Below are 27,975 nucleotides of genomic sequence, written 5' to 3' on the forward strand. Positions count from 1 at the left end.
ACTGGACCACTCATCTCAACCTTTGCTCTTCCCTTTCTTTCACCCATTCACTTTTTTCGACTGCTTGGCACTCGCTTGATCCACTAACCCGCGTTCGCTCTTAGCTTGGATTCTCTAGTCTTGCTCCGTTCTCTCCCTTTCTGGCTGATGTCTCTTGTCTCCACAACATCAGCACAAACAACTAACTCGCACATCTGTCAAGTGCAAGCGATCAAATTCCTCCATCTCTTGACGCCCATTACGACAGCGCAGTATCACCAACAAAATATCAGCATACCATCAGCATTACATCCTCGCCCTCCTTCAGCGCCCTTGGAAACGACCCGATGACTGCGACCAGTCACGATCTCCCCAAAAGTGGGCATGACAGTCACGACCATCGAGACCCTCGCTTCTTGAATGGACGTGTCGGTCATGGCCATAAAGACCACTCTTCTGCAAACGGGCACGCCAGCTACGACCACCAAGACCATCCTCCCTCGAACGGGCACATCCTTCATGGCTATCTAAACCATCTCTTACACAATGGACATGCCAGTGACGGCCAGCTAGCCAGCTTAGCGAACGGTGCGAGCGACGTGGACATGTCAAGGGACTTTCTGGCTACTCTCGACACCTATAACTCTATGCACACCGACATGAACAAGGGCCTGAACCTCTTGATGGATGTTTACCGCGACAAAAATGACAAACTCAGAGAGTATGACAAGCACTACACGGAAATGTGGACCAAGCTCCAAGAGTATGAAAAAAAGACTGAGCATCTCGAAAACAAGATCCGCTGCCTGGAAGCAAAGAACCGGGCTCTGAATGACGTATGCTCTTTCCTTTCCATGTACAATGTCCGTAAGCTGACATAAGCTGCACATCCCAGTCCCCCAACGCATTTGCTTGCCTAATCATTGATGGCGACGGAGCGTTGTTCCATGACGAGTACATAATCGAAGGCGAGGAGGGTGGCCGCGAGGCTGCCCATAAGCTTCATTCAGCGCTCAAGACATTCCTGGAATCGGCCAATATGGAAGATCATATCAAATTCATCGTGGTCAAGATATACCTGAACGTGGAAGGTCTCACCAGAGCCTTGATGGAGTCCGGTATCATACATGAGGACGATAAGCTCACAAAGTTTGGTCGCGGGTTTTGCCAAGCTCAGCCCTTCTTTGAGTTTATCGATGTCGGCCACGGAAAGGAAAAGGCAGATCTCAAGGCCACAAAGCACTTTGAACTCATGGTGAACCTGAAGGATTGCAAGCGCGTGATGCTGGCTGGATGTCATGACAATGGCTATGCCACGTCTCTTGAGGAGTACAGCAGATGGGCAACTGACAAAATCACCCTCGTGGAGACGACCCCCGCCGCAAACGGTATTGCAAAACTGAAGCAACATTTTAACTTTCAACAATTTCCAGACATTTTTCGCTCCGAGCCTCTCTGCCTTAGGAAGCGCAGCCAACAGAGCCGCAGCACCATCACCGCCTTCGGCAGCATCGAGCCATTTCCTAGCCCTTTGTCAACTTGTGTCGCTTACCCATCAGCCGTTCAGTTCAATGGCGGTCCTTCATCAGCCGCTCTCACGAAGAGGCCCAGCCCGCCTCAAGCTGCCGCTTTCAGTTTTGCAGCATCCAATTCAGGCGACTCTCAGAGTGAGGACAACCAAGCGCCAGAAGACAAGGACAGACAACCAGTCCTGAGCTATGCCAAGGCTGCAGGCACCCAACCTGTGGGCTATATCAAAGTCGGTCGCCTGGCCAACAGCAACGACGTGTTGATGGGCAAATGCCGCAACCCACAACCCCCCAAGTATGAGAAGATGTACTTCTTCCTCAACAAAGCCGAGCAGCGTGTCGATTATCCCTTGTGTAGAGCACCCGACACCAAAGTACGCGAAGAGATTGAAGAGAGAACCAGGAAGAACCGCGCCAACTTTTGTAATGGCTACCATCTGATCAATCGATGCAAGCACTTGGCTGAGAACAATCACGGTCCTTGCGATTATACCCATGGCGAACCGCTGAGTAAGGAGGCGAAAAAGTATCTCTGGTACAAAGCAAGAAGTGTGGTTTGCAAGAACGGAAGTGATTGCAGAGAGGATTATTGCCTTGCCGGTCATCACTGTGCCTGGGGGAAGGATTGCCGGTATAAAGATGATTGTCGGTTCAAAAAGATGCACGGGGTAGATCTTGTAAGGATTCTGCCTTCCTTCCTCTGAAACGAAGAAACAAATTATTGACTAGGTATCACTACAGGAACGGTTCTATGTTGTCCACGAGGGTGATCCCTGCCCGAAGCCGATTAGAAGGGTCTAGCCATCCACTTCCGTTGCATGAGTCTACCTAGGCATGTGGGAAGATCCCGTCAGGGAGAGGAAGACGGCTCGGACTTGGAAGGAAGGCATGATGCCCTTGACCTTAACCACATTGACAACAGCGGTTGGAGGACAGCGAGGTAGAGGCCAACAAGATGCATCGAGGCAGATCTGACACACGGGTCCATTGTGGGTTGAGGATACAGCTGACGGTCTCAGTGGTTCATTTACGCAAGGTGCATAGTTCACTTTGTAAAGAATTTACGGAGGCAGTTTGGCCTGTTGCAGGGGTGGAGGGAATATAAAGGTTTCGGGTTTGTGCCAATTCTGGAAGAATCTCGTGAGTAATCGAGTAGCAAAGCTTTCTTAGCAGGTATAAGGCATCGAAGCTGGAACAGACATGTTTTCGTAGTTCAACACAGATAGGCTACAGCATGGAACAACACAGATATGAACTCGAGCACCTTTGGCTCGTCTTGAGGTAGAATGCGTCCTCTTGTGACTTCATCTCTAGGAGTCGGGTGCCCTTGCTCATTTTCACTCTGCCTTTAAGATCTCATTTTTCCTCATCGTGAAAGTGAGACATAGATGATTTAACAGATGGTCTCTAGTTCTCGGGCCGCTTCAGTTTTTCTTGTGAGAGGAGCGAGGACGCGGAGGATGAGCTTCTGTCGCCCTTGAAAAAAAGGGATCAACAAAGATGATGCCTAAAAGTGCTAAGTCCCAAGCCGTCGGGTCGCCCCAGAAACGGAAGGCCGATAGTGATTGGGGCGCTTTTGCCAGCAGCACTGCACTCGCACCATGGAACGTTGCTTTTGGTAACAGCCGAGCAACGGTCTCGTCCACTCGACATGGGGAAAGGGGGGCTCGTGACCGTTAACTGATCCACAATTACCCATGCTTCACCTACTAACAGAGTCCGAAACGACGAAAGGATTGTGCTCGTTTGAGGCACGGATGTGGAGTGATTAACTTGGGGTTCGTTGGTCGCGTTCCTATTCGATGTTTGGTGTTGTTTGGGCATGTCACTCCGCCTTCTTCATACCGACTGAGTATAGCGTATCTCGGCGTGGTATGAGTTATATACCTAGTCGGGTCATACCAACTTCTTGCCCAAGTTCTTCTAGCTTTTGTAAGTTGGCTACTTTGCGAACTACTTACCCATCCGTTTTCGTGGCAAGACCAAGACCCTCCTCGTTTAGGAACCAAAGCAAACGATAACTTGGCCACCCAGAGGCACCTTCCTACCTTGCAAGGCCAAACTGACAGCCAAAACCAGCTAACTTGGTTCATCCGACCTATCTCCAAGTCCAACGGCGGTATTGTTCAAGTCGAGTCAACAACACAAGACACATACAAGAACCCACAGCACTACACCTCGGGCCGCAGCAAAAATGTCACCACCCACCCCAGCCCTAAACCAAGCCATAGCCATAGCGGCCCGAGCCGCCGCCGCCTCTTCCTCCTCCTCCTCCACCACCGCTTCCACACCAACCACCACCACAACATGCAACCACGAATCCATGCCCGACCTCTCCCAAATCCCAGGCCTCCCGCAATCCCGCTCCGTCTGGGCTATCCCCAACTGGCCCGAGTCGCTAGCCGGCATGACGGCCTGCTGTAACCTTAAGCCCGACAACGAGGTGCATATAGCTGACCCGGGCGGATGCGCCTTGTGGTGTTTCATCCCCGATGAGTTCCTCTTTGAAAGGAATAAAGATGGGACGAATGGAAAAAGGAGGGATGGCGCGGTGGCTGCGGATGCGATGGGGCAGTGTGTTAGGAATAAGGGAAACGTGACGGGGGCGTATATTACGGTTTGGCAGGTTAAGGAGGGGGGTGCGGCCCCGGGATTGGGGGGAATGGGGAAGATGTCGTTGAAGAGGGTGGTGGGGATGGGGGTTTGGGGGGTGGTTGTTTGGGGGGTTTTGGGGTGATTCCTGGTTTGGATTGTTGGTCTTCTTTGAGGATTGGAGAATATTTTGATGCGATTTCAAATATCGGTCGTGGGCTTGTCATTTGGTATTTTGGTGGCAATACTTCCCTCCATTTCCTTGGTGATGCTGGCTTAGGTCGTAGAGGTATCGACGTACCTCGCTATTGTGGCGGCGTTCTTTAGTGGGTGCACTAACACTTATATAACACATTAAGCTTTAAAGTCCCGGTGCCCCCACAGCGGGAAGGAAAGCCCCGCCATCGGGAAGGGAATTGCCCGAGGTACCCACCGTTCCTGAGCACAGCGGGTCCGGAGCGCGCCGGACTCGGACTGGACCCCACACCGGGTTTCTTCCCCCACACGGCGTTACTAATTTTTGATGTAACAAGATAAGATAAGCATTTCAACAATACCTTTGTTACCTATCATGCTTATCGCAATGGAGGGGTAATTGGACTTTTTTGCATCTTCCAAGACTTGGATCGTGGGGACTTCCAAGCAAATATGTAGCATCGAACACTCCGATCTACGGGAAGAAAGAGCGCCTCAATTCGGCGAGATTGTCGATGAGAAAAGAGGAGGGAAGGCGGAGGGGAGACTGAAAAATATTCTTCCTCTTCTCCAGGTTTCCCTTTCTTCTTTTCTTCGCAGCAGAAGTTTCCCACCCCGATTCCTCAAGAGGTAGACCTTTTACGTAATTGAAGAATCACCCATCTTCAATCCCCGGCGACCGGCGAACAGCGTATACGACGACGAGACATACATATATCACGGCTACGACACCCGACTTCACTTCACCATCAGCCTCACCTCCAGTCCGAGCTCACTCACCACCACCGCCGCCGCCCTCAAGGTTTTCCCAAGATGGCCCGCCTCAAACTCCCCCACCTCCGGCTCCCACCACCCCTCTCCTACATCCCCCGCCCCGCCCTCCACCTCATCACCCTCCTCATCCTCATCAACTGCCTCGTCTGGGCCGGCGTCGGCATCACCCTGCACTACTTCCCCAAAATGATCTCGCCCGCCGTGCTGTCCTACACGCTCGGCCTCCGCCACGCCCTCGACGCCGACCACATCAGCGCCATCGACCTGATGACGCGCCGCCTGATTGCTTCCGGCCAGCGACCCGTAGCCGTCGGCACCTTCTTCAGCTTGGGTCACAGCACCATTGTCATCATCACTTGCATCGTGGTAGCTGCGACAAGCGGAGCGCTAAGGGACAGGTTTGATGGGTTTCAGCGGGTGGGCGGCATCATTGGCACGTCTGTGAGCGCGGCCTTTTTGATTATCTTGGGAGTGGGGAACGGGTGGGTGTTGTATAAGCTGGTGAAGCGGTTGCGGGTGGTGTTGAAGGAGCAGAGGGAGCGCAGAAGGAGGGTGGAGGAAGGAGAGGATTTGCGAGCCGAGGAGGAGCAGGAGGCCATGAATAACTTGCAGCTGGAAGGGGCCGGGTTTCTGGCGAGGGTGTTTAGGAGGGTGTTTGCCATTGTGGATCGGCCGTGGAAGATGTACCCGCTGGGTGTACTGTTTGGGCTGGGGTTCGATACGAGTTCGGAGGTGGCGCTGTTGGGGATTGCGAGCATACAGGCGGTGCAGGGGACGAGTATCTGGTTGATTCTGATTTTTCCGATTTTGTTTACTGGTGAGTTTCCACTTTGAAAGTTGGAGAGAGTGTGAGAGACAAGATGATTGCTAACGAGATGCTACGACAGCCGGCATGTGTATGCTCGACACGACTGACGGCGCCCTGATGATGGCCCTGTACACGTCCAAGGCCTTCTCGAGAGACGTGGTGGCCATCCTGTACTACTCGATTGTGCTTACCGGCATCACGGTCGTTGTGTCGGCCTTCATCGGCGTCATCCAGATCCTGTCGCTTGCCTACAACGTGGCCGAGCCGACAGGTCGTTTCTGGGACGGGGTTGAAGCGATAGGCGATCACTACGACGTTATTGGCGGATGCATCTGCGGCTTGTTTGTCGTTGTCGGTCTGGCGTCGGTCATCATCTATCGCCCCTGGAGGAAAAAGATGGAGGACCGGATGGATGCAATGAGCATATTGGATGTCGAAAGCCCGGTCGCGTCGCCCGCTGCGGTTGCGGATGGTGCTATCAGCCCGTATGCCGATAGCCCGGTGGTTACGCCCTTGGAACGGGTCCCGGAACGGATTGTTTGAGGGTCGGCAGAATGAAGGGGGTCTTGGCGAGAACGCAACGAATATAAGAAGAAATTGGATATTTGACCATCTTGGCCATCAGATACCGGCCGCGTTTGGAACGGACTGGCAATATACGACACGTGCATCTACGGGCAGTTTCCTTCATCAAACCTGCCGCCTACAGCATGGATGACCCCAAGACCCTCACAGGATGCGCAACCGCGACAGCAACATCCTCCCTCACGGTGGCGATGCAATGCACAAACACGCGGAGAATTCATTGATAGTGCTCGCACGAGAAAGCCCGCCAAGATGCCTACCTGGTATACGAGTCCAGATTCCACAACATCGCTCCGTGAAACCCTTCCCCTCCTTGCAAATCCAGATTGGGTTCATGTCGTGATGGACATACCAGCCAGTCATGCCGCCAGATTTTCCGCAGATTCAATGGGTCCGTGTTCCGGTGACACAGCAGATGTTTTACACTGCCGTTCCGACCCTACCCCTGTGTTGCTGTCGCGCATCTCCAATTTGACGATCAATTCGCCTTATGCTGCTACGTCCCCTCAAAAACGCCTCCCTGTCGCAGCCCAGGCAGCCACAACCTCGTGGCACTCATGTCTCACAAAGTCGCAAGGAAGGGAAAAAATCTCGCCGTCAACAAACCCTTCCCTTTTCTTCCTGCCCGTGATGCGCTCGGGATGCTGCATCTTTGCTACATCCTGTAATCTGCCTAGGGCAATTTGCCTAGGAGGCACTCCAGGCTAGCTGCGCACAAAGTGTGTAACCGCTCGGGTTCATCCCGTATCAAGTACCGGGGCGAATTGAAGCTTGGCGGGCGCGCCGTTATCGTCTGGTAATTGCGTCTTTCCGTCGGGATATCGTTTCTTCTAGAAGGGTGTCATTTGTCGTTCTCGGAAGGCGCAAATGCAAGACATCGTCGATTGCTGTCGCCTTCGGCACCGGTACTGATGGTGGCTGGCATTGCGTTGCAATGGTGGCAGCGTGGCGTAGAAGTCGGGAAAGGGAAGAGAGATGGAAGAGGGGATGGACTTGTCTCTTCCATGTCTCGGGTTAACAATTCTTCTCTCCATCCCCGTTCCCACATGTCCACGACCGACCAAGAAAGGAAGTCTCGTGCGACCGGACGTTCAACTAACTTGATCAATGATCCCATTTCATGTCTCTTTGGACCCCCTCGACACTCCTAGCTTAGCCAACGAAATTCTGAGTCAGAACCTTAATATGCATCCCGCCCCTCCATGAATCCATTCAACCCCCTTCCTGTCTCAACGTCGTTGAACCCGACTTGTCCTCGCACAAAGTCTAGAGTGTGAACCTTGCCTGCCTGGATTGGAGACATTGACGCTTCCACTGATATGCCAGGCATACTGGAGCCTGTACACGACACAAAATATTGCAAACCACAACGTCGACACACAACATCGACCATGGATGTAAACATCGTGATGCCCCTTAATACGACCGACAGGCCTTGTGTCCGGACGGGAGCAACAGTGGGTGTAGACAGAGAACACAACAGGAGACGGATAGGTAGGCATGGTAAAATACTCGTCGAGGGATCGTTACATTCTGCCTGGAAGCACAATTAGCTCTTCCCGTCAAACACAACCGCGCCGAGGCGGAGAAAGTTGATGGGGGAAAGGAGGCCAATGTACGCAATGATTGCGAGCTGTGAGAGCGGGCATGGAAGGCCATGATGAAATAACATAAAAGGTTCCGGCTTGGCACTGTCTTTCTGAGTATGATTGCGATTTCCGACTGAACAGCTCAATTTCAACAGTGAAGATAGGGGAAGATAGAGAATCGTAGAATCGCTGCACCGAGAACTGCTTACCTACCTATACAGCAGGCAGTCGGCGATGATAAAGGAATCGCTTGCAGTAAATGCCAAGAGAGGACTACTAGATACCTGGAATCTCGATCTTCACCTTTGTCGGCGTCAAATACTCGACTCAATGAGATGATCCTCATATAAAACGTAAAATGTCAATCAATTGACAAATCACATCCCAACCGCATTCCCTTACTAATCGTGCAATCACAATCGAGCATCGGTATCTTATCTCACTCACTCACTCTCGAGCTAATTTCTTTCAGCTATGCCCTCAGCCCAGCTTGGCTCGCTTGGGTACCTAAGTAGAGGTATTTAGTTCACCGCACGAGCAAGATCTCACCGCCAGCGTAGCCCAACCCAACCCAGTCCAGTCCAGCCTCAGCAAGCCACAAACGTCGACCACATTCCGATTGGTTTGTTGTTGTGATGAGTTTGATAACATGGAATTCAAGCGGGATTCTCCGACGATAAGAGGAAGAAGTTGAATTTCACATGCATTTTGATCCCTCAGCACAAACCATTTGAGGATCGTAATAACGGGCACCGAACAAAAAGTAAAAAATTATATTATGCGTGGGAAAAGGGGGATGAAATACGGTGGCTTAAATGGAGAAGTGGCTTCAGCCACGTTCGTCATGGGATAGACCTCGTCCTGGTTCATCTCATTTTGCAATTGGAACCGAGGCCTATTGTAGAAAGGCGTTTGCTCACAAGTGAAACATCCAACAACTCACAATCGACTATTGATTGTATTTGATCTGGCTAGAATGTATCGTTAGTACCTCTAGTGCTATTGTTCTGAACAACATCTCGTATCTATCCTGTCCAGTGTCAGGGGGCAGACCGGTAGGGGTAGGGCAGGGTAAGGGGTAGGTAGGCATCTCATCACTCAGCCACTCAGCTCAGACTCTAACCACCTAGGTAGGTACCTCACCATGGAAAGCTTCACTCTACCTACTTCACTCTATACAGTACACCTACCTACCTACCTCGTAAATACCTCTAGGTGTAATCTCATACATACAACATTATGAAGATCAACCCACACTAGGTAGGTACCTACCTATGTCTCCTCTATACCAGTTTAACTAAGTAGAGGTAACATGTCACTTGTACCTACCCTACCTACCTACCTACCTACCTCTATCCACATGCAACATGCCCCTGTACAAGTCCAAGTAGCTTGAGAACCATAGTTACTGGGAAAAGCACTGTGTACCTACATACTTGTGGATTACCTACCTACCTACCTAATTTCCTCCTATTTCCTTACCTAGGTACAGCTAAGTTCTAACTACCAGCCAGTCTTTTTTAGTGAAGTGAAGATCAGCATGCTCCTTCAGTAGGTACCTAGCTCAAGCCTTACCACCTCAGCTTTGGGTCTGGACCTGGGCATGGGCATGGACATTGGCCTGGTGGGTAGGTAGGTAGGTATCTCTACACAGAAAGTGCTCTCACTGTATTAAAATCCATGATGTAAAAAAAAAAAAAAAAAAAAAAAAAAAAAAAAAAAAAGAGAGAAAGGAAGAAAGAAGTGAGAATGAGAACACATGAGATCAACATAAAGGAGAAGGAGACAAGATTTCTAGGTAGGTAACAAAAGTTTGGATTGGTATTGGTTGAGGTGATCTTGTTAAATCTTCGTTCATGTCCTCATCCATCTCACTCCCTTTTATCATATTATGGCAAGAACAAGAGGTAGGTAGGAAAAAAGATGCGTTCATTAAGTCTTATGTATAGTGTAGGTAGGTAGGTAGAGGTATCGATAATCTCGTCTCGTCCTTCATGCATGTCAAGTTCATGTGATTTTGGGATCCAGATCCAATTCAGACATTCCATCCATCAAAATTCGTTTCCGTACAATCCATCGTATCCCCCCTCCCAATGTCCCCATGTCTGTCTTTCCGTCATGACCCGGTGACACCCTGTGACCCTGTATCCAAAATAAAACCGATCTAGATGCCACTGACATCCAGTCCCAAAAATAAAATAAAAAGTAATTCCCAAATTGAGTGAGCCTTTCGATGAGACCCCAAAGGTCCGGCCCTCAAAAAGAAGTGAACAAACTCATCCCTATTCCACCATCTACCATTTCTATCCCGCTTCCCAGAAGATTACCACTTCCACGAAGCAAAGATAAAGTAATGGCTGATGTACAAATTATACGCCGACAGGATAATCAGCGGCAGCGTGTTATACCACTCCATCCCATGGAATCCAACGCGGTACACCACGGCGGTGATCATGCCGCCGACATTGAGAATGGTCCACAGCGTGCACAGCACGCGCATGTTGCGGTACTTGTTGCTCTTGTGCGCCTTCTTGTCGCCCGACGCGGCCCAGAGCAGCTCAATGCCAAACAGGCGGTCCTTGATGGCCGTCAGGTACGCGTACGACTGCACCACCATAATGTGCTGCACGTTGAAGCCGTACTTGGCCTTGGCCCAGAACCGGAACAGAACAGCGCCGTAGACGATGGAGGGGATGGCGAAGGCGAGGTTGTAGTACTTGAAGTAGATGGGGCGGAAGGCGAGGAGGAGGGTGCCGGGGATAGGGGAGATGAAGATGCCGAGGGAGACGGCTGAGTAGTAGAGGAGACCTGTTTCAAGAGTTAGCAGACTGTGGATGAGGGGTGGGAGACCAGGGAATAGGTTGGTACGTACCACAGAGATAGCACAACTTTTGCATAAAGTTGAGGTTGGATGTCCAGAAATGCTTGGTGGTCAAGAGAGTGGTGGAACCGCGAGCCCAGCGCATCTGCTGCGAGAAGAAAGACCGAGGAGTGTTGGGGCAGATACCGGTAGCCAAGCAGAGCGGGACGTACTTGACCTTCCAGCCGCGATCGACAGCGCCAAATCTATTTAATTGACTGGTGGTTAGCAACACAATTTTCCATGCAGGGGTAAGGCGCGGGAGAAGGGTTTGAGAGACTCGAGGGTTGGTGACACACACAGACACACACACCCGCCGCACCGTATACGGAATACGAAGTGCATGTCCCACTGTCCACTGTCTCACTCGAGACCTAGCCCAATCCTTTTGCGCAGAACAAGGAAAAAAAAGAAAGAAACTCACCCAGTATGCACATCCTCAGAGAAACCAATCTCAGCAGTACCGCCCACCTCTTCGAGAGCAGCGCGCCTGTACACGGCATTACTGCCGACGCAAATGGAGGCACCCCACCTGTTTCTGTTGACCTGCACGACACGATAGAAAAGTTCCTGGGTAGCTCCAGCGCCCTGCTCGACCCAAGTCTGGTCATCTGTAACTCGGAAGTACTGCGGGCTCTGAATGATGGCGGTCTTGTCATCGGCCATGTGCTCCACCACCAACTCCCTGAGGAAATCCGGACGGGGGCAGAAATCAGCGTCAAAGATGGCAAAGAAGTCACCCTGGGTGCGGGCGAAAGCCCAGCGGAGGTTACCGGCCTTACGAAGGCGGGGACGGTCATCGCGAACAATGTAGTTGAAACCGTAGGATTCGGCGAGCGTGCGAACCGCGTCCGAGGCGCTGTCGTCAAGGACATAGACCTTGAGCTTGGCGGCGGGCCAGTCGAGCTTGATGACGTGCTTGTAGGTGTTTTCCAAAATCTCGAGAGGCTCGGAGCAGCAGGGGAGGTAGACATCGACAGTGGGAGCCGTTTCCTCGTTGATGGGGAACTCTTCCACAATCTTCTTGTGGCCATCATAGTCCCAGTCGCGACCGACGACGCCAACAAGGTAGGATATGATGAGGTAGATGTTGAGGAAGCCGACAAAGACTCCGTACCAGGCAAAGATGGGACTGCAAACAGCAAAGAGCCACATACCCGCCGAGAGGGTCAGGAAGGAGATGATGCCGAAGACGTAGAGCGGAATACGGTTGGTGTGCACGTAGCGGAGCTTCTCCTCGTCATCGGGGCCGGTGGGGAAAACGAGGCCCGGCTCCTCCTTGGGGCAATAGGTGTTCCGGAAGGCCCAGTAGCCACGCTTGAAGGGATTTCTGCTCTTGCGGGGCGGCGAGCCGGACTTTTCCGGATCGGCGCCGGCAGGGGCAGCGGCAGCCCGGCCCTGCTCGACATCGCCAGCAGGGTTCAATACACCACCAGTCTTCTCATCAAACTCTTGTTGAGGAACCTCTCCTGCTGGAGGAGCAGCAGGGGCAGGAGTCTGTTTACTCAAGGTTAGCTGCTGTACACTCTGTGGGACCAAAGCACGACGTGGGGTGTTCCCTTACAATATCATCGACAGGTAGTTGTATCTGGGGGGGAGGAGGGGCAACAGGGACCGCAGGAGCACGAGCGGAAGCAGGAACCACAGGGGCAGGAACCGCAGGCGGTGCTGCAACAACTGGCGGTGCTGGAACAGTTGGCGAGGGAGGATTTTCCTTAAAGGAGGTCAGTCATCAACATCTGTCAAACACCAGAATTGGTAGTTGTTGTCGTTATTGCACTTACACTAGAAGGTCTCCTTGAAGGCCCTTGGGATGATGCACTGTCCGAAGAAGGATCTTGGAAGGGATCTGTGAGATAGCTGTTACCAGCCACGAGTGTGGGCCTGGGATCTTCAGCTTGAGGCGGTGCCATGATGTGTGGCTATAAGAGATCAAGACGAATCTAGATCAAAGGGGTGAAGAAGAAGGAAAGGATGATCTGTCTGCACTGCCCAACACCGTTTAGGGCTTGTGTCTTGAAGATCTTGAACTCTGAAGAAGAGAGACAATCCGAGACTCGTGAACACTCGTCCAAGGAGTCATATAAAGGGAAGTTTTGGGAGCCATCCTTGGAGAGCCCCTGCATCCCGTTCCCGCCATCTCGCAAGCGAAGAGTACCTAGTAGGCGCAAAAACAAAAAAAAAAAAGCCAAAAAAGACAACAAAAGCCGCACGCCCACACATGCCCACACTAACGACATCGGTGAGTCTAATCGCTACAGAGAGACAAGCGAGAAGCCATGAGGCTGAAGACCAGGGTACCTGAGCTAGTCGGTGCTAGCGGCGATGATCATTGGCGATAGGGGACCACCCCCAGGGCCCTGAAAAGTTAGGCCAAGTACCTTCATGGCCAGGGGCGGTGAGTCCCGTACGGTGTACCTGGGGCCAGCCAACAAGTCTCCCAACATCCGACCTTCCTTGAAGCAAATTAAGAGAAGGGAAAGATATGCAGTGTACCGTGCTGTGTGATGTGCAATTTGATACAGGGATGCTGGATATTAAAGCCTCGGGATGGCGCTTACGAGGCGTGTCTGGAGCATGCAGCGGCCCTGGATTTTCCCAGGACCTTCCCCGTAGCCTGTAAATAGGCTGATGCAGCGCAGATTTGAGTGCGAACCGCTTTGTTCATTGTATCGTTCGAGGCCTCACTCGCTTCACAAATCTCCCTCTAGACTGTGCAGCAATGGCCCGTGCCACTCATGTCACTGACCGACTCGGCTGAATAAGGTTTATGGAGCACACTAGTGTATTAGTTAATGTCTTGGCTACGATATCAGATAGAGTAGAGTAGCGCTCATAATGAAGGCGCTAGAGAACAACCATTGTGGAGGATTGGTGGATGCCGCTGGAGAACACAGGTGGCCGACTGCGAGCTTCGGAGCCGCGCCCGTAACCAGGTCCATGTCGAACTCCGATGCAGAGAAGGTGACGGTGCCTTCTGAATGGTACGCCTCCGACCCAAAAGACACCAAGCCGAGATGAGATTTGGCTGATACCAGGCTGTTGCGCCATAGGTATTGCAACAACGGCGATACTTCCGCCGTAAAGGTGGTGTGATTGGCCGACGCTACCCAGGTGAAAACGTTGGTACCTCTCTCATTATGGCCCTGATACAAGACACTGGGTACAACATTTCGTTAGAGTCTGCTTTCCCAGCCGTCGACCGGGACAGTGCGGCCTGGACCGGCCGCTTCTCGGGTGATTTGCAAAAACTTACAATTCTGCGTCCCCGATAGTCTGGGTGAAGCACGTCTTGGTCATGTTCGCGTCGAACCCGAGTGGTTCTGCATGGCCAAACTTCCCCACCCAGATCATTATCTCGGTCTCTGCAGTCTGCTCGTTGAGTGCCTTGGCGACATCACGATCAGCGAACATGTCGAACGCCACATTGGCAGATGTGCCGTCGTTGGTCAGGCCGTCATGGTCAACCACCCGCGCCGGGCGAGGCTTCGACCCCGGACCCATGGACCATTGAGCGGAGAGAACCAATGCCGAGATGTTGGACAAGGGTGTCGGCAGACCAGGAGCCGTCAGCTTCACGTGGGGGTAGGAGTGGACCATCTCCGGATTCGACGACCACGACCAGGTTGCCGCAAAAGCAGGCGGTGAGTCTTGGACCTGAAGATAGTGGGGACAAGAAAAGTCAGTCCAAGGTGAGACAAAACACACTGAAGAAGGGTCATCGACTTACGGATATGCATTGGAATCCTTTGACGTCAGGGTTCCAGGCGTCGGCGTTGACTGTAAGTTATTTTGCGTGGGAAGATTAGGCGTGTGAACTGAACGAAGCGAGTATGGCGTGCCTGACTAGACACGAGCTGAGGCTGACTGGAACTGGACTATTGAAAGAGTGCTGAATGAAGAGCGGAGACATACAGGTCATGTTGTTGAAAGGTATCGTGTAACCCATTTGCCCGCAAACGGTGGCATCGTAGGCTCCGGCAGTGGTCTGGCCCCATAGGCCGACAGCTAGCAGCACAGCTAGACGTGCTAGCAGCGACAAGCGCAGACGTGGTTGGAGAGCTAGCGCCGCCATTGCATTTGCCGAACTGGAACAATCTCGAGAGCTGTCTTTAGTGATAATGTCGAAGTCGGGATCAATGGAGGATGTAGGTTCTGGGTAACAAAGAAAAAAACGAGGGAGGGCGTCGTTTGGAGCAGCACAAACCCGCTTCTGTACTACCACAAGCATCTGCATCCCATGGTTCCGAGAAAAAGGGGCCGGGATTCGCTGACAAGGCCAGCATGTCCATTATCACATTGTTTGCGGTTGGCGGTTGCTGTGTTGTAGACTAAGGTTTGTCGGCGGTTCGTTGGTGATGGCGGCGGTCAGACGGTGGATTTCCGCCATCGCTAATCTCCCCCGACTTTATCGCGTTTGTAGTGTATTGTAGATGATGTGAAGCAAGGGTTGCTCGCTGCGTCAGGGCCCTGCCGAGTCAGGTCCGGGACCGTGTAGTGTATGATTGGCGACTCCATTGGTGACAGCTCAGCGGTACCACTCTATCGAGTACTGCGGCCGCGTTGGCAAACAACCATAGCCCATCACGTGCCAAGTAGGCACTAATCCGTAATGCGTAGGGCGTCACGGGGCCGCCCTGGCTGCTGGCATCGGTGTCCCCTGTCTAGCCCGTCCAACCCCATGTTTAAAGCCGCCGCCGATCCCCTTATCTGGGGACTGCCCAATAAACAAACTCCGGCCGGACTGTTTTGCGGGTGGGCAATGGAGCCCAGACTTAACAAAAGCCTCCAACTCGGTTGCATTGCGATCGGCCCTTCAGATGGGCGAGTTTAGCTTGAGCGGCAGGAAGCGACAAGATGTGCCCATCATCGCCTCATCTAAGATCACCAGCGGGCTTTCATCGGCTCATTTCAGTAACATTGCGCAAGAGAAAAGCTACGCGCAGAAAAGGAACGGTGAGCATAGACTGTGGACAGCTGAAAGAAACGTCTAGACCAGTGCTCCACTCTCGACCTTGGTTATGGGATCCCTGAGGTCGCAACTCATCTCCCAAGTTATGTACTGGTAGTGTATTGTGTAAGTGCGTGGGAGAACACAGTAGGAGGTGCGAGTCTGGCGAGTCAAAGAAAAAAGGTGGGGGTCGAGAGAATGCAGGAGCAATGCTTTTGGTGCTAGCTTTGTGTGCCGGATCGTCGAGGATGTACATCTGTGTGGTATTCATCGCGGTGGGTACTTGTCCTTACCGCACCCAGGGGTATTCCATCCCCCAGTCACGAAGATCCCCCACTTTATCGTGCTGAAACAACACTTTCTCAGAGCGGTGCGTACCTGGGGAAAGAGACGAATGAGAACGAGGCTCGGGGACCAGTCCAAGGTGCCGGACCTGTCGGTGTTCAGAAAGTGGTGACACCAGGTAGATGCCCGAGGGAATAAGTGAGCTTGGCACTTTTTCTGGCCCCAGTCCAGCATGGGTGGATCATGGGTAATCCCACCCAGTGCTAGGGAACAATGGTGCCGGTGAGAAGGCGGACAACCGACGGACTGCTGATGGACTGTGACGACACCCGGATGCGTGATGGCTTCTGCCATGGGTGACCCCTGGCCGAGACTGGTGTTTCTGCGTCGAGCCCATGAAGAAATCATGTTGTGACGAGAAGCCGTAGCCCGACATGGTGCTAGAAAACTCGGGAGATGGCAAAGATAATTGCTCACTGCATCGGGTACAGACTCGAGCACCTCTTCCGGACAGAGGATATATAACAATATCCCCGAGACACTCCCACCAGCCTTAACCCTTGGCGGCAAAGCACATCGCTCCAAGACATTCGGACAACACTCACGTATCAAGTCCTCTTTTCACTCTCTTTTCCTCTGTGATCAGCAGCACATCGGGGCAACATGGACGCCAACCACACTCACCATTGCTGTTGCTCCCGCCGGGAGGGCCCCCAGTCGCCCTTGCTTACCCCATCACCAGGCCCTCTTACTAGATCACTCCCCAGCACCCAGTCGCTCGCTTCCGCTTTGAGCCCGGGTGCCTCGACACCAGGCTCGTGGACCGCCCATCCGTGGTCTCCGGAAAGCGCAAACACTTCACCGCCTAGCACACGGTCAGGCTCGCCAGAACTCAAGGTGAGGTTTCAGACTGAGAAGGTCGAGACTGCTCCACGAGTAGATGTGGCTGAGGTGCTGCCTACTGTGACCAAGTCAGTGAAGAGCATCTGCTTCGTTGGCGCAGGATTTGTTGGTATGTTTTCCGGTCCGATGTGTTCCGCGGAGAGGGGAGATTGCTGACTTTGACCATATAGGTGGACCAACTGCCGCCGTCATTGCCTACCACAACCCAGACATCACGGTCAACGTTGTTGATCTGAACGAGCAGCGAATTGCGGCTTGGAACTCGAGCCAGCTCCCAATTCACGAGGATGGTTTGTTGAAGGTTGTAAGGACAGCTCGCGATGGTACGGTAGACACCATGGTGAAGATTCCGGGGCTTCCCAGATCCTTCAAGCTCGACGCTCGCAGCCCCAACCTGGTATTCTCAACCAAGGTGAACGAAGCCATCGAGGTGGCCGATGTCATCTTCATCTGCGTCAACACACCCACCAAGACCTATGGTCTGGGAGCCGGGTCGATGGCCGATATCAGCATGGTGGAAAGTGCTAGCAGGACCGTCGCGCAACACGCCAAGAAGGGAGCCATCATTGTCGAAAAGAGTACTGTCCCATGCGGCACAGCTCGTGTCATTCAAGATATTGTGAGTGGCCTTGATCGAGATGCCTTGACTGGAGACAGGATGCTGACAGCGACTAGTTCAAATACTACCGCCCCAATGACGAGTTTGAGATTCTATCGAACCCCGAGTTCCTGGCCGAGGGCACCGCCGTCGAGAACCTCATGCACCCGGATCGCATCCTCATTGGCAGTGCCCGCACCTTGGCCGGCATGAAAGCGGCCGAGAGTCTCAAGAACGTATATGCCGCGTGGGTTCCTCAAGAACGTCTCATTACCGTCAACACCTTTAGCAGTGAGCTGTCGAAGCTTGTCGCCAACACGATGCTGGCCCAGCGTATCAGCAGCATGAACGCTGTGAGCGCCATGTGCGAGGAGATTGGTCTGGGATCGGACGTGGACGATGTCAGCCTGGCCCTCGGGCAGGATTCACGAATCGGGCCCAAGTTCCTCCAGGCAGGTGTGGGTTTTGGTGGATCTTGTTTTGAGAAGGATATCCTCAACCTCTCGTATCTGGCAAGGGAGCTGCACCTGGATGTGGTCGCCGACTACTGGCTGGGTATTCTGAAGATCAACGAGTATCAGCGTGAGAGGTATGCGCACAGGGTTGTCAAGGAGTTGAACGGATCGCTGCGCGGAAAGAAGATTTCCGTGCTGGGCTTCGCTTTCAAGGACGGCACCAACGACACGCGCAACAGCATTGCGGTGCACATCATCAAGAGCCTGGCGGAGGAGATGCCGTTGGAGATTGGCATCTTCGACCCTGGGTGCGCCGCAAACGAGATCATGGAGGAGATTGAGAAGATCGGCTTGACCAAGGCGCAACTGGAGCGTGTCAAGATTTGCAGCAACTGGCGCGAATCTGTCAAGCAAGCGAGCGCTGTGTGCATCCTGACCCAGTGGAAGCAGTTCCGCGGCGCCCAGCTCGGTCGCTCGACAAAGAAACCCGTCAAGACACCGTCTCAGCCACTGACCAAGACCTTTGTTAACGGCAAGCTCACCGAGATGGCCATCTTGGAGCTGGAGGCCATGGTTGCGCGCGACCTCAACATTACCGACGAGGACCCTCTCCACAGACTCAAGCCCGAGGCTACTGCTGAAGGATTCGAGATCTTTGGTTTGGCGGCATCCATGCTGGAGGAGATCAGTCAGGAACCAGTCAACTGGGCCGAGGCGGCGTCGCTGATGCAGGAACCCCGATGGGTGTTTGACGGTCGCAACGTCGTCGATCCCATTGAGCTCCAATCGCTCGGGTTCAAGGTCCGCGGCATCGGCAAGTGATTTTGCCGAATTGATAATAGTAATCAAGGATGAGTAATGGATGACGGGTGATAGACGGAGCGCGGAACGGAAATATATACCGGGTAATTTTGAGTTTGGGTGTTTCTGGCGTCTGGTTGAGCGGCTTCGTCGGCCTGACTTTTGGTCAAATTGAATGGCGACATGGGATACAACAATTGGACGGGACAAGGGTACTGGACGGCTTTTATGATGTCAAGTCAGGTTTCGTGAAGAAAAGAAAGGGCTGGATTGGATTATTCTGCTGATGATTAGCGACGATTAGTTATAAGGTAGTTGCGTTCTCAATTCGAACGTCGAATTGATTTTGCGTTGTTCTCTCCATTTGTCGCGACGAAACTGAAATTTGTGATGGAATTGAGAAAGTGAGGGGGTTGCTCGGTGCTGGTGCCTGCCTGGCGATAAGGATGAGTGACGATAAGCGGAACTCCGCTTTCCAATACAGCTCTGTTACCGAAACGCCTGGACCACACAGTATTTTTGGGCCACAGAGAAGCTGGTATTGTGTTAAGTTTTGTAAGATACCCAACGACTTCGGCAACGGAACACTGGACCCCACCCAATCACCAGATAGATCGTCATCAGGGAAAGAGCGTTGCGACGGGGCAGACCACTCACTCTCCTCACTCTCCGTAAGAACGGCGTGACTGACAACCTAACCAACCATCAGCAATCGTGACTTCCCATCTGCCCGGTTTGAAGGACTTTGTTCGTGGTGTGATATTCTTCCGCTCCGACCGACGCACATTGGCAGATTTTTCCCATGCTCGGCTACGGTCCGAACTCTCCTTCCGCCAACTGAACAAACAAACAAACACGCGATTCGGGCACTCTCATCCAGACACATTCGACATTCAGTTCCGAGTCAACGGCCATCTGCTAGAGCCAAGTGTAGTAATTACCTACCTGCCCGCTTTCTGTTCCTTGATCCAACATCCGCAAGCTTAATCACCGCATTGACAACCACAACATCAATGCAGCCGTTTTCAGCTTGCGACGCCAAACGAGGTGGAATACTGAAATCTGCCATGGGCTAACTTGATTCACACACACGCAGAATCAGAACAGTCCAGACCGACCGCGGCGCAGTACCGCAGCCTGTTGCTACACACATTAACTGTTCATCATCTGTTGGCTGCCACCCACATTCACGCCCAGACGAATATGACTGGCAATAAAGACACACCGCGGCGTTGCCCATTGCGACGACTAGGCACTACTGCGACCATCCACTGTTGGCGGCTAACCCCGGTGGTGGCCATGCTCGGACCAAGCGAGTAAGCGCATTAGACGCGCTACTCGAAAGGGTTCCATGTCTCGGCTGCCTCTCTCGACCCTTTCAACGTCGTCGACTCGCATTCTGTCATTTCGGAGGCATTCGGCGATATCCCCGTCCACCATTCGGGCACGACCTCGACGGCGACGGCGTTCTGCATACACGTCCGGAAGAAGCTCAACCGTCTTGCATGGCAGCCAGACTTAGGACACCAGTCGAGACGAGACCATCTTTCGAGTTGGCGGCTACGGACCTGCATTGCTGCAGGCTTGGGTGTTTCAACGTCCATCCTTCATATTCCAAATTGCTAGCCGGATTTTGACTGGTGGGCATAGCCGCCTGCCTCTTTCTAGTTCGTCAGCTCATCCACCTAACCCAAAGGGTGTACATTTGGTCTCTGTCATGGCATCCAAGAGGGAGTCCACGAGGAGGTCCGAAGGAACACGATGCTTCTGGAATGACCAACATGAGCGGCCAGTCCCATCTCATTGACATATGCCGTTCCGTACACCTCTTTTTTGAGCAGAGGCCGATGGGCAGTGGAGAGACATGCAGGGGACTGGCCCTTGCTCCCTTCAGCCGTGGCATACGAATCTCACACACAATCCACTACAGCATCTTCACTTCGGTCAAAATCTGACACTGACAAACACCCGTGTCATCACACCTCCCCTCTCCGCCGTAATGCTGCCTGGAACTTGGTCATGCGGCTTAGGAACTGACATCAAGGACCTTCCTGGACAAGGCTGGGCGATTGTGTCGTTGCCCGCATCATTCCATGCCTAGCCCAGCGACACACTTGGAACAGCCGATCAATACGCTCATCTGGGAGCCAAAGTTAGCCTTGCTGGCGTGTTTGTGTCATCATTATCGTCTTGTACGACAAGCCCATGCACCAGCCCAAAGTACCAGCAAAAGTGGCCAGAAACTGCCAAGATGGAGCTGTCAAAGATGGCACTGGCAATTTCTTTTGCTTTCCAGAAAGGAACATGCTTTCGGGTCATTGAGCGCTTCGATTGGTATCCATTTTGCTGGTTTTGAAACGCGAACGGCACCGTTACCAAACTCCTACATACGGCTTTCCCGCTCTTCCTTCTCCCACCGTCTGCCACAGCGCTTGGTCCATCAAGTGACTGGCACAAAATTGCCTTGGCAGACGCCGGTTTGGCAGACGCCCTTTTGTCACTGTCGTGGAACTAACATCCTGGAATAGAGGCTGAGGTGTAATCAGTGCTGGACAGCATCAAGAAAGACAGATACCGGATACCCTCATTACATCACCCAGTCAGTCCTCGTCAAGTGACTCGATGATCAACATTCTAGATTGGTAAAGGGTGCGAAACCTGTCCCAAAGGGGGAAAGCTCAGCGCCCTCAGACCCTCACTGTGTCCTGAGGTCCTCCACGGTAGCCCCAGCCAAGTCCTCCTCCCACTTTTAGGGCTGGAACCAATCTAGCAGAGCATAGCCCCAGACCTTCCACTTTGCAAGTACACTAGCCGGGTCTTCGTCCAACGATGCAAGGCCCCCGCGGCGCCAGCAATGGTTTTGCTGCACGTTTGCCCTGTGTGTACCTGCTTTTGCACTGAGATCAAATCGCACCTATTGCACTCATCAATTGTCTACTCCAGCGCTGTCCTCGAATCGGGCTCTGCTTTCACTCACGCTAATCACTTGCAGATGGCGGTGACATGCCGGTGGTTGCGGGGTACCGTAATGCGGTTTGTTGAGATGACTGGCCGCTCATCCAGGCTGCCGAATACCTGTGGCGCTTGATGCGACAGGGTCGTCCTCACCCCTGTCTGCCCTGTCACACCCTTGAGAAGAGTCCGACACAAGCGGTACGTATGTGAAGGACTCGGGACACGAACGGTGGACTCCAGTGAGTCAGGACGCCGAACGGAGAACCATGGTCTGAAAGTGCTGTCGTCAGAAGATCTCTAGAAGAAAGTCCTACCCGGTGATGAACTCCGTACTTGGTAGGTCTGCACTGTACTGCTTTTCCGGCTTTTGCATCCAGAGTGTGAAGAATCAACAAACTCGATGTTGGCGCAGCATGTCTCCCTGGCGACAGCCATTCCGGTGGTGAACTTTTGTCCTTCCTACCACCTCCTTCCGGCTCAAGCTTGATGAATCCTTCGCACAGCCAATGGGTTGCCTCTGATGAGAACCCTAGTTTCATCAGTCGCCAACATTCACAAACATCTCCTTCACCACAATGACGGCAGGACGGTTGCGGGGAGGAGCGAGGGTGGTGTTGAGGGGTGGGCAACCAGGGGTCGTGATGGTGGGGAGTGAAGCCTGGAAAAAGTACAAGATGACAGGAAATCACAGGGCTTTAGGACGTCCTAGTCTCGGCTCCCTCTTGGCTCGCCATCCCTGCCCTTTCGACATCGCCAGTGTGGTGTAACTATTCCCATGTCCACCCTTTTCCTGATGCGGTCATCGTTTATCTTCGATCCAACATTTCTTCCAGATTCTGGCATTTCCACCGGCGCGAGAACCCCGGAATAATCCCAGAAAAAAAATGGAGAAGAGAAAAGGCGCGCTGTACTAGAACGGCTGGTTACAAGAGTTACCACGATGTGGGTAGCTCAGCCCTTCTGGGCTCGGGCTGTGCTGTTGATGATTGGACAGGGGGCGATGCAGCTCGTACTACACACACCCCCCCCCCCGACCCTCCACTTCCACCTCCACTTCGCAGAGAAGTGACTCTTTTGCCGACCGGCGGCCTGGAGGCAGTCGAGTTCGCCGGATTCTCATTGAAGCATGATCAGTTACTGCCTGGGGAGGGGTGTGGATCGAGGTGAACCTATGAGGCATCTCTTCGCTACACCCGCTAGTTCGTGCGTGGGTCATGAACTGCCCCTGCGGACAGTGTGAGACTTTGCGTGGTCTGGCACACGCCCAGGCTGCCCACCTACACAACACCTACACCAAGTAGAAGCTGATGACACCTCTCGAGACTCCGGCTCACCTTTACCACACACCAAAGTCCATATAAGTAGCAGGCCGCCCGCCACTTGGCCCGACCTTGATCCTCACCTCCTCTCCATCATCTTCATCGACAAGTCAGTCACAATCTGTTACCAACATCTCCAAACGGATTTACACCTCAGGCCAAGGCCCGGTGATCCACACAACAACTCAACACAACAACAACATCAACACTCCAGTGACCTCGCCGCATCAGACTCGGTCTCATCGACAAGTTGTCACCCACAAACCCAACCACGACCGTCGTTGCATGTTCCCATGTCTTTGAGATATCAGTACCCAAAGGACAACTTTAACTCGGACACGGCCGACTGACATCGACTTCATGGATCGGTATCCGGACGTACGAATCGAGAACATAGTTTACGACCCCTCACATCATCACAGACACACTACATCATTGCCAACACCTCTTCCATCACCAGCCTTTGGCACCGAGTTTGAGCCTCATTGTCGATACTCGCACTCACATTCCCACCGGGGACACCTTGCTCCTCCGTCTCCTACATCTCCAGCATTTTCAGAAACCTTCTTATCTGGTACCAAAACCAACGACAAGATGTGCGTCAAGGATATCACCTACGACGCCTCCGCTCGGGTTGTCAACGAGACTGTTTTTGCCTGCAGGCCCGACGGATTGTGCGCTGTTCCTGAGATCAGGAAGCACTATCCGTCAAGCAGAAGCGAGCCCAGGTACGGCGGATACCTGCCTTCGCATCTGCCGCCCACACCTCGCGAATCCAAGGAGCCTTCGCCCATAGGCAAGCGGGACTCTGGTTACCTCCATGGAACTCGAGTCACCGACCCTGCGCGCTCCACCAAACACAACGACGACTACCCGAATTACAAGTATAGCAGCAGCCCAACTGACAGCAAGCACAAGTCGGATGTTTACACGCGTCCCTCCGTCGTGCTCACGCAGACCCTCGGCGTCCCTCATGAGGACAAGACTCGTCGGCGCTCCCCCCACGATCGCGAACCCAGCCCTAAGCGCAGCCCTAGTATTCCCTACCGTGAGCACTCCAAGAGCGACCGCGGCTACGATGTTATCGTGAGCAACCCCACTGACGAGGACCGTCGACGTCGTCGTGCTCACAAGCCCTCTGATGCCGTTTCCACCACGGCCACTACCGGCATCCCTACCTCCTCTCGCCCTCCCCTCTCTAGCCACAACCCCGGCCGCTACGGATCCAGCCCCAACGGCCCCAGCGGCATGGAGTCACTCCGCCGGAGGAACAGCGTCTCTTCTCGTAATGATGATGCCGGCCGTACACCTCGCCCAAGAACCGTTTCGGGCGGATCTCGGTCTCGCGCCTCGTCCGTCGGCGTTCGCTTTGCTGATGAAGTCGAGTCCAAGATCAAGCAGCAGAACGCCGAGATCGCCAGCCGCTCCAACAAGCCGACCACAGAGCAGGGCACCAACCAGCCTGAGCTCAAGGGCATTCTCAAGAAGCCTGCTGGTGCCCGCGAGGAGAGCAAGGACCGTAGCAAGGAACGCAACAACAAGGGAAAGGGAGCAGAGGTGGACATGACTGTCGAGGAGTTGAGGAGGTCAGTAGAGAGCTTGGGGCTCAGGGGATCCTCCACTCGGGACAGGGAGAGGGAGAGCAACGTATCTTCGTCTCTCACTGGGACTGCAGTGGAAGGTATCGATTACAATCGGTTGAAGAGCAGGTTTGAGAGGGATAATGGTGGAAGCACTGCACGGCACGGAAGGGAGAGGGGCCCCAAGGTGTGGGAAGGGGACCGCTACAGCTATTATCATTGAGTGGTCATGGAGGAGCTTGGTAGGAGCTAGGGAAGAGCAACCACGATGAACGGAAATATGAAAATCGACAAAATATAATCTTCGACGGCGCTATCGAAAGGTCGTGCCAGTGTATCATTCGGAATACTTCACATTGTGGACTTTACACCGCGATTCAGTCTTGGTTTTTTTTTTTTTTTACAACGATCAAACTTTACTTGGATTTTTTTTCTTTTGTCAGCGATACCTTACGATAGTCAACATACATGACCTTTGCTCATATGCACCAATTTGTTCCCGTTTTTCTTGCACCAACGCTGTGGTTTTCTAATCATCTATGATCCAATTTCTCTCTCCCTTTAGCAATCCAAGTTCGTACAACAGTTTTTCATGTGCACATCCAATAATGATACCATTCCCATCTTCACCTCCAACCCCAACCCAAACCCTCACTTTACATGTACCTCCCACTACAACGCCGCGCTTACGCTCTGCATTGCTCTGCATGCATAAGTAGCGCCCACCTGCCCTGTGAGGGCTCCTACTCTGCCACTTATGTACCAACCTCTTGGGGTCAATTGCGGCGTCGAAAAAGTACCATACAGTGAGTTCACTCCTATTGACGTTGCGACTTGGCGATGTAGCATCACGACCCTCCATGCATTTTACCTCTACACTACGTGCACCAGTCGAATAGTCGCAAAGCAAATGGTCAGCGGGTTCGACTTGTCTTATGGATGCTTGGCATTTCAGGCACCGCCGCACTGTCGCGCCGCCGCCCGCCAGCAGATTGATTGAATGATACAAGTCGGTTGATGGATGCGAGTCGGTTGATGCGAAGGTAACCGACGATCTTTAAGGGTCGTACGTATCCCGGTTTTTCTTTTAAGTTTACATGTACGATGACGAGAAGCATCGTTTCGTACCGTGGTAATGTACCGTGGTAGTCTAGCGTTGTCTTCGCTTCGGTCAATCCCCCCGTCTCGTTGAACTTTAGAAGAACAGGGACAGATGGCATCGTACACTACATACAACACGAAGAGATCATCATACATGACCCTGTATATATCACGAGATTCAGTGCCCATTTCTTGGATCCAAACTACTACTACACAGTATATGCGTAGTGGCGAATAACAAGACCGAAAACGTATGCGTGTTCCGTACCTATCCTAAAAAAACAAGTGCGAAAAAAGGGGTCTTGGTCTTGGATGATGTGCATCTTCATCTTCATCTTTACCTTGTCGTCATCGCCTCACTCACTGCTTTTCTTGCTTGGATCTTCTTGTTTTGTTTGCACTTTCAGGCGGGCAGACGGGCCTTTGCCCTTCGGGTATATCCGATTTGCCCTCCTTGTAGCGAATGATCGGGCCAACTGGTGGCCGACATGGATCGAATCGCGGCGAACATCCTGCGCCATACATAAGATCCCATGAACCTAACAACAAGAATGCCAAACAATGACCATTGATGTTAGGTATGTTGCCTGCGCATTCTTTGAGCAATGACGACATTGGCCCACGAGGTGGCAGCAGACGGATGGACTCACGGAGTGTGGACCGAGGAGGAGAAAGCGGAGGAGATCGCCGTCGGAGTTTTGCCCGCGTGGGTGTGTCCACTGCAGTGGTCCCTGTGAGCAAGTACTGTGGCTAGCTCCACTGTGCAGTAACAGATTTTGGTTATATTGGCACGCATTCCTGTTAGGGTATATACACCCCTCTAGACTAGGTAGTATATACCCCTCCATATGAGACACCCCAGCAGGACCCTGCAAGCACCAGCAAGCACCAGCAAGAAGCACCGCCCAGGCACCACCCGCGTCTGCGCCGGGCTGCTTCCAGCGAAGGACCCTGCCAATCCTGCACGCTCTGTGTGGTCTACGGTCCCTGCTTTCTGAGACTTTAAGGACCCCCGCCTGTTTTTCTTGCAGCGTTACCCCTTTCCTTGCAAGCACTGCCGCCTACGCTAGCACAGCTAGGTAGGTAGCCAGCGAGCCAGGACAGGGAGAGGTAGGTGCCAGGTCAAGTCCAATGACTTACACGCTCTACTATGTATACTAGGTCGCCGCATTTCCTTTTTGGGACGAGACATTGGTCACCCAACAAGGGGACAAAACTTACAACAGTCACATTAAAACAACTAAAGCCGAAACAAAAGGTCGAGGGTTAGTTACCTGCGGCGAGACGAGATGACTATCGGCGCCGAGGGGGCGCGGATGCAAGTTCGTAAAACCAAGTGTCGGCGGGGTGTCTGTCGGGCGGCGCAGGCAGCAGCAGTTTGGGTTTGGGACTATGAGTGGGGGCCGTTTTGAACGGTTTTGTGTCAAATCCTACCTATTATCCTGCGAATACTTACAAGTGGATGCCATCAACCGTAGTGATGGTGGTGATGTGGTGCTGGTTCAGCTGCTGGAGGCCGCTTTCCAGCCTGGCTACTTCTAGGGAGATTGTATGCCTGCCCGTGTTGTAAAGAACGGTTCGGTTTCGGTTTCGGCATGATCACGAAACAAAACGAAACATCCACGTGTCCTGCTCTTTCGTGGCACCTTGTTCCAGGAAAAAAAAAAAGGAAGACGCGAAATCGTATAATGCTATTGTTTTAACATTGTGTGTCGAGAGGGGAGGAAGGACTGCAGTCACCACACAGGCCTGTATTCAACTGATGCTACTACTCTTTTCTGCTAGGGGTCTAATAGTGACCTACCCTAGGTACATAGGTAATGAACGGACATCGCGACGCAAGGAAAAGGACCAGAGTTTGAAGGAAGAGATGCACCGGAAGGGTTACGACATAGAAGGTATTCTATCACAGGAAAACCGACAGTCCATATACTGCTAGGAAAAGTAGCCATCAAGCAAAGAATCTGGCATTACAGGTTTAGTGAACTCCTACTGAACCGGGTCCTTGGTGCCTTTAATGTTCGCTGTCCTTGTAATGTATGCTGAAACCCCAGAGCAGCACCCAAGCAATCTTCTAGGCAACCTTGTCCTTCACCTCCCGCTTCTCAAAGGTCCT

At 52.8% G+C, this 27,975-nt stretch overlaps 9 protein-coding genes across 9 annotated transcripts; 5 read left to right on the forward strand and 4 right to left on the reverse strand.

Moving 5' to 3' along the window:
- Nucleotides 1-151: 151 nt before the first annotated feature.
- On the reverse strand, nucleotides 152-692 carry B0T23DRAFT_129646 (uncharacterized protein). Its single transcript, XM_062832173.1, has one exon. The coding sequence runs from the start codon at nucleotides 498-500 to the stop codon at nucleotides 255-257; it is 246 nt and encodes an 81-aa protein (XP_062694699.1). The 5' UTR covers nucleotides 501-692; the 3' UTR covers nucleotides 152-254.
- Nucleotides 585-2,309, forward strand: B0T23DRAFT_315424 (uncharacterized protein; the record flags this gene model as incomplete). The annotated part of the gene is made up of 3 exons (XM_062834856.1): nucleotides 585-815; nucleotides 875-2,185; nucleotides 2,250-2,309. The coding sequence occupies 3 exons, from the start codon at nucleotides 585-587 to the stop codon at nucleotides 2,307-2,309; spliced, it is 1,602 nt and encodes a 533-aa protein (XP_062694700.1).
- A 1,107-nt stretch (nucleotides 2,310-3,416) lies between these two features.
- Nucleotides 3,417-4,600, forward strand: B0T23DRAFT_378515 (uncharacterized protein). The gene is made up of 2 exons (XM_062837101.1): nucleotides 3,417-3,440; nucleotides 3,588-4,600. Exon 2 carries the CDS (start codon nucleotides 3,703-3,705, stop codon nucleotides 4,243-4,245), a length of 543 nt encoding a protein of 180 aa, XP_062694701.1. The 5' UTR covers nucleotides 3,417-3,440; nucleotides 3,588-3,702; the 3' UTR covers nucleotides 4,246-4,600.
- A 419-nt stretch (nucleotides 4,601-5,019) lies between these two features.
- On the forward strand, nucleotides 5,020-6,506 carry B0T23DRAFT_129675 (high-affinity nickel-transport protein-domain-containing protein). Its single transcript, XM_062832174.1, has 2 exons — nucleotides 5,020-5,886; nucleotides 5,957-6,506. Exons 1-2 carry the CDS (start codon nucleotides 5,109-5,111, stop codon nucleotides 6,418-6,420), a joined length of 1,242 nt encoding a protein of 413 aa, XP_062694702.1. The 5' UTR covers nucleotides 5,020-5,108; the 3' UTR covers nucleotides 6,421-6,506.
- A 3,730-nt stretch (nucleotides 6,507-10,236) lies between these two features.
- Nucleotides 10,237-13,291, reverse strand: B0T23DRAFT_129989 (nucleotide-diphospho-sugar transferase). The gene is made up of 5 exons (XM_062832176.1): nucleotides 12,696-13,291; nucleotides 12,476-12,625; nucleotides 11,336-12,408; nucleotides 10,924-11,117; nucleotides 10,237-10,859 (listed from the first exon to the last, which is right to left on the reverse strand). Exons 1-5 carry the CDS (start codon nucleotides 12,822-12,824, stop codon nucleotides 10,375-10,377), a joined length of 2,031 nt encoding a protein of 676 aa, XP_062694703.1. The 5' UTR covers nucleotides 12,825-13,291; the 3' UTR covers nucleotides 10,237-10,374.
- A 424-nt stretch (nucleotides 13,292-13,715) lies between these two features.
- On the reverse strand, nucleotides 13,716-14,986 carry B0T23DRAFT_313552 (concanavalin A-like lectin/glucanase domain-containing protein; the record flags this gene model as incomplete). The annotated part of the gene is made up of 4 exons (XM_062834747.1): nucleotides 13,716-14,070; nucleotides 14,168-14,568; nucleotides 14,642-14,691; nucleotides 14,827-14,986. 4 exons carry the CDS (start codon nucleotides 14,984-14,986, stop codon nucleotides 13,716-13,718), a joined length of 966 nt encoding a protein of 321 aa, XP_062694704.1.
- A 1,824-nt stretch (nucleotides 14,987-16,810) lies between these two features.
- Nucleotides 16,811-18,925, forward strand: B0T23DRAFT_404028 (nucleotide sugar dehydrogenase; the record flags this gene model as incomplete). The annotated part of the gene is made up of 3 exons (XM_062838842.1): nucleotides 16,811-17,159; nucleotides 17,221-17,669; nucleotides 17,726-18,925. 3 exons carry the CDS (start codon nucleotides 16,811-16,813, stop codon nucleotides 18,923-18,925), a joined length of 1,998 nt encoding a protein of 665 aa, XP_062694705.1.
- A 4,613-nt stretch (nucleotides 18,926-23,538) lies between these two features.
- On the forward strand, nucleotides 23,539-24,981 carry B0T23DRAFT_314703 (uncharacterized protein; the record flags this gene model as incomplete). Its single annotated transcript, XM_062834822.1, has 1 exon — nucleotides 23,539-24,981. The coding sequence occupies one exon, from the start codon at nucleotides 23,539-23,541 to the stop codon at nucleotides 24,979-24,981; it is 1,443 nt and encodes a 480-aa protein (XP_062694706.1).
- Nucleotides 24,982-25,138: 157 nt separating this feature from the next.
- B0T23DRAFT_441073 (uncharacterized protein) lies at nucleotides 25,139-27,674 on the reverse strand (the record flags this gene model as incomplete). The annotated part of the gene is made up of 8 exons (XM_062840747.1): nucleotides 25,139-25,813; nucleotides 25,993-26,062; nucleotides 26,224-26,371; nucleotides 26,510-26,618; nucleotides 26,700-26,875; nucleotides 27,081-27,099; nucleotides 27,316-27,414; nucleotides 27,664-27,674. The coding sequence occupies 8 exons, from the start codon at nucleotides 27,672-27,674 to the stop codon at nucleotides 25,288-25,290; spliced, it is 1,158 nt and encodes a 385-aa protein (XP_062694707.1). The 3' UTR covers nucleotides 25,139-25,287.
- Nucleotides 27,675-27,975: the final 301 nt, after the last annotated feature.

The sequence above is a fragment of the Neurospora hispaniola genome (assembly GCF_033458365.1).
Source record: "Neurospora hispaniola strain FGSC 10403 chromosome Unknown B0T23scaffold_3, whole genome shotgun sequence".
Classification (NCBI taxonomy): Eukaryota; Fungi; Ascomycota; class Sordariomycetes; order Sordariales; family Sordariaceae; genus Neurospora; species Neurospora hispaniola.

Bases quoted from the DNA above. Each gene is read 5' to 3' on its own strand.
- B0T23DRAFT_129646 (XM_062832173.1), bottom strand. From the start codon at position 500: ATGAAGGATGTGCCCGTTCGAGGGAGGATGGTCTTGGTGGTCGTAGCT.
- B0T23DRAFT_378515 (XM_062837101.1), top strand. From the start codon at position 3,703: ATGTCACCACCCACCCCAGCCCTAAACCAAGCCATAGCCATAGCGGCC.
- B0T23DRAFT_129675 (XM_062832174.1), top strand. From the start codon at position 5,109: ATGGCCCGCCTCAAACTCCCCCACCTCCGGCTCCCACCACCCCTCTCC. The intron at 5,887-5,956 runs GTGAGTTTCCAC...ATGCTACGACAG, and splicing joins TTTTCCGATTTTGTTTACTG to CCGGCATGTGTATGCTCGAC.
- B0T23DRAFT_129989 (XM_062832176.1), bottom strand. From the start codon at position 12,824: ATGGCACCGCCTCAAGCTGAAGATCCCAGGCCCACACTCGTGGCTGGT. The intron at 12,409-12,475 runs GTAAGGGAACAC...TTGAGTAAACAG, and splicing joins AACTACCTGTCGATGATATT to ACTCCTGCCCCTGCTGCTCC. The intron at 11,118-11,335 runs GTGAGTTTCTTT...TCAATTAAATAG, and splicing joins TCTGAGGATGTGCATACTGG to ATTTGGCGCTGTCGATCGCG.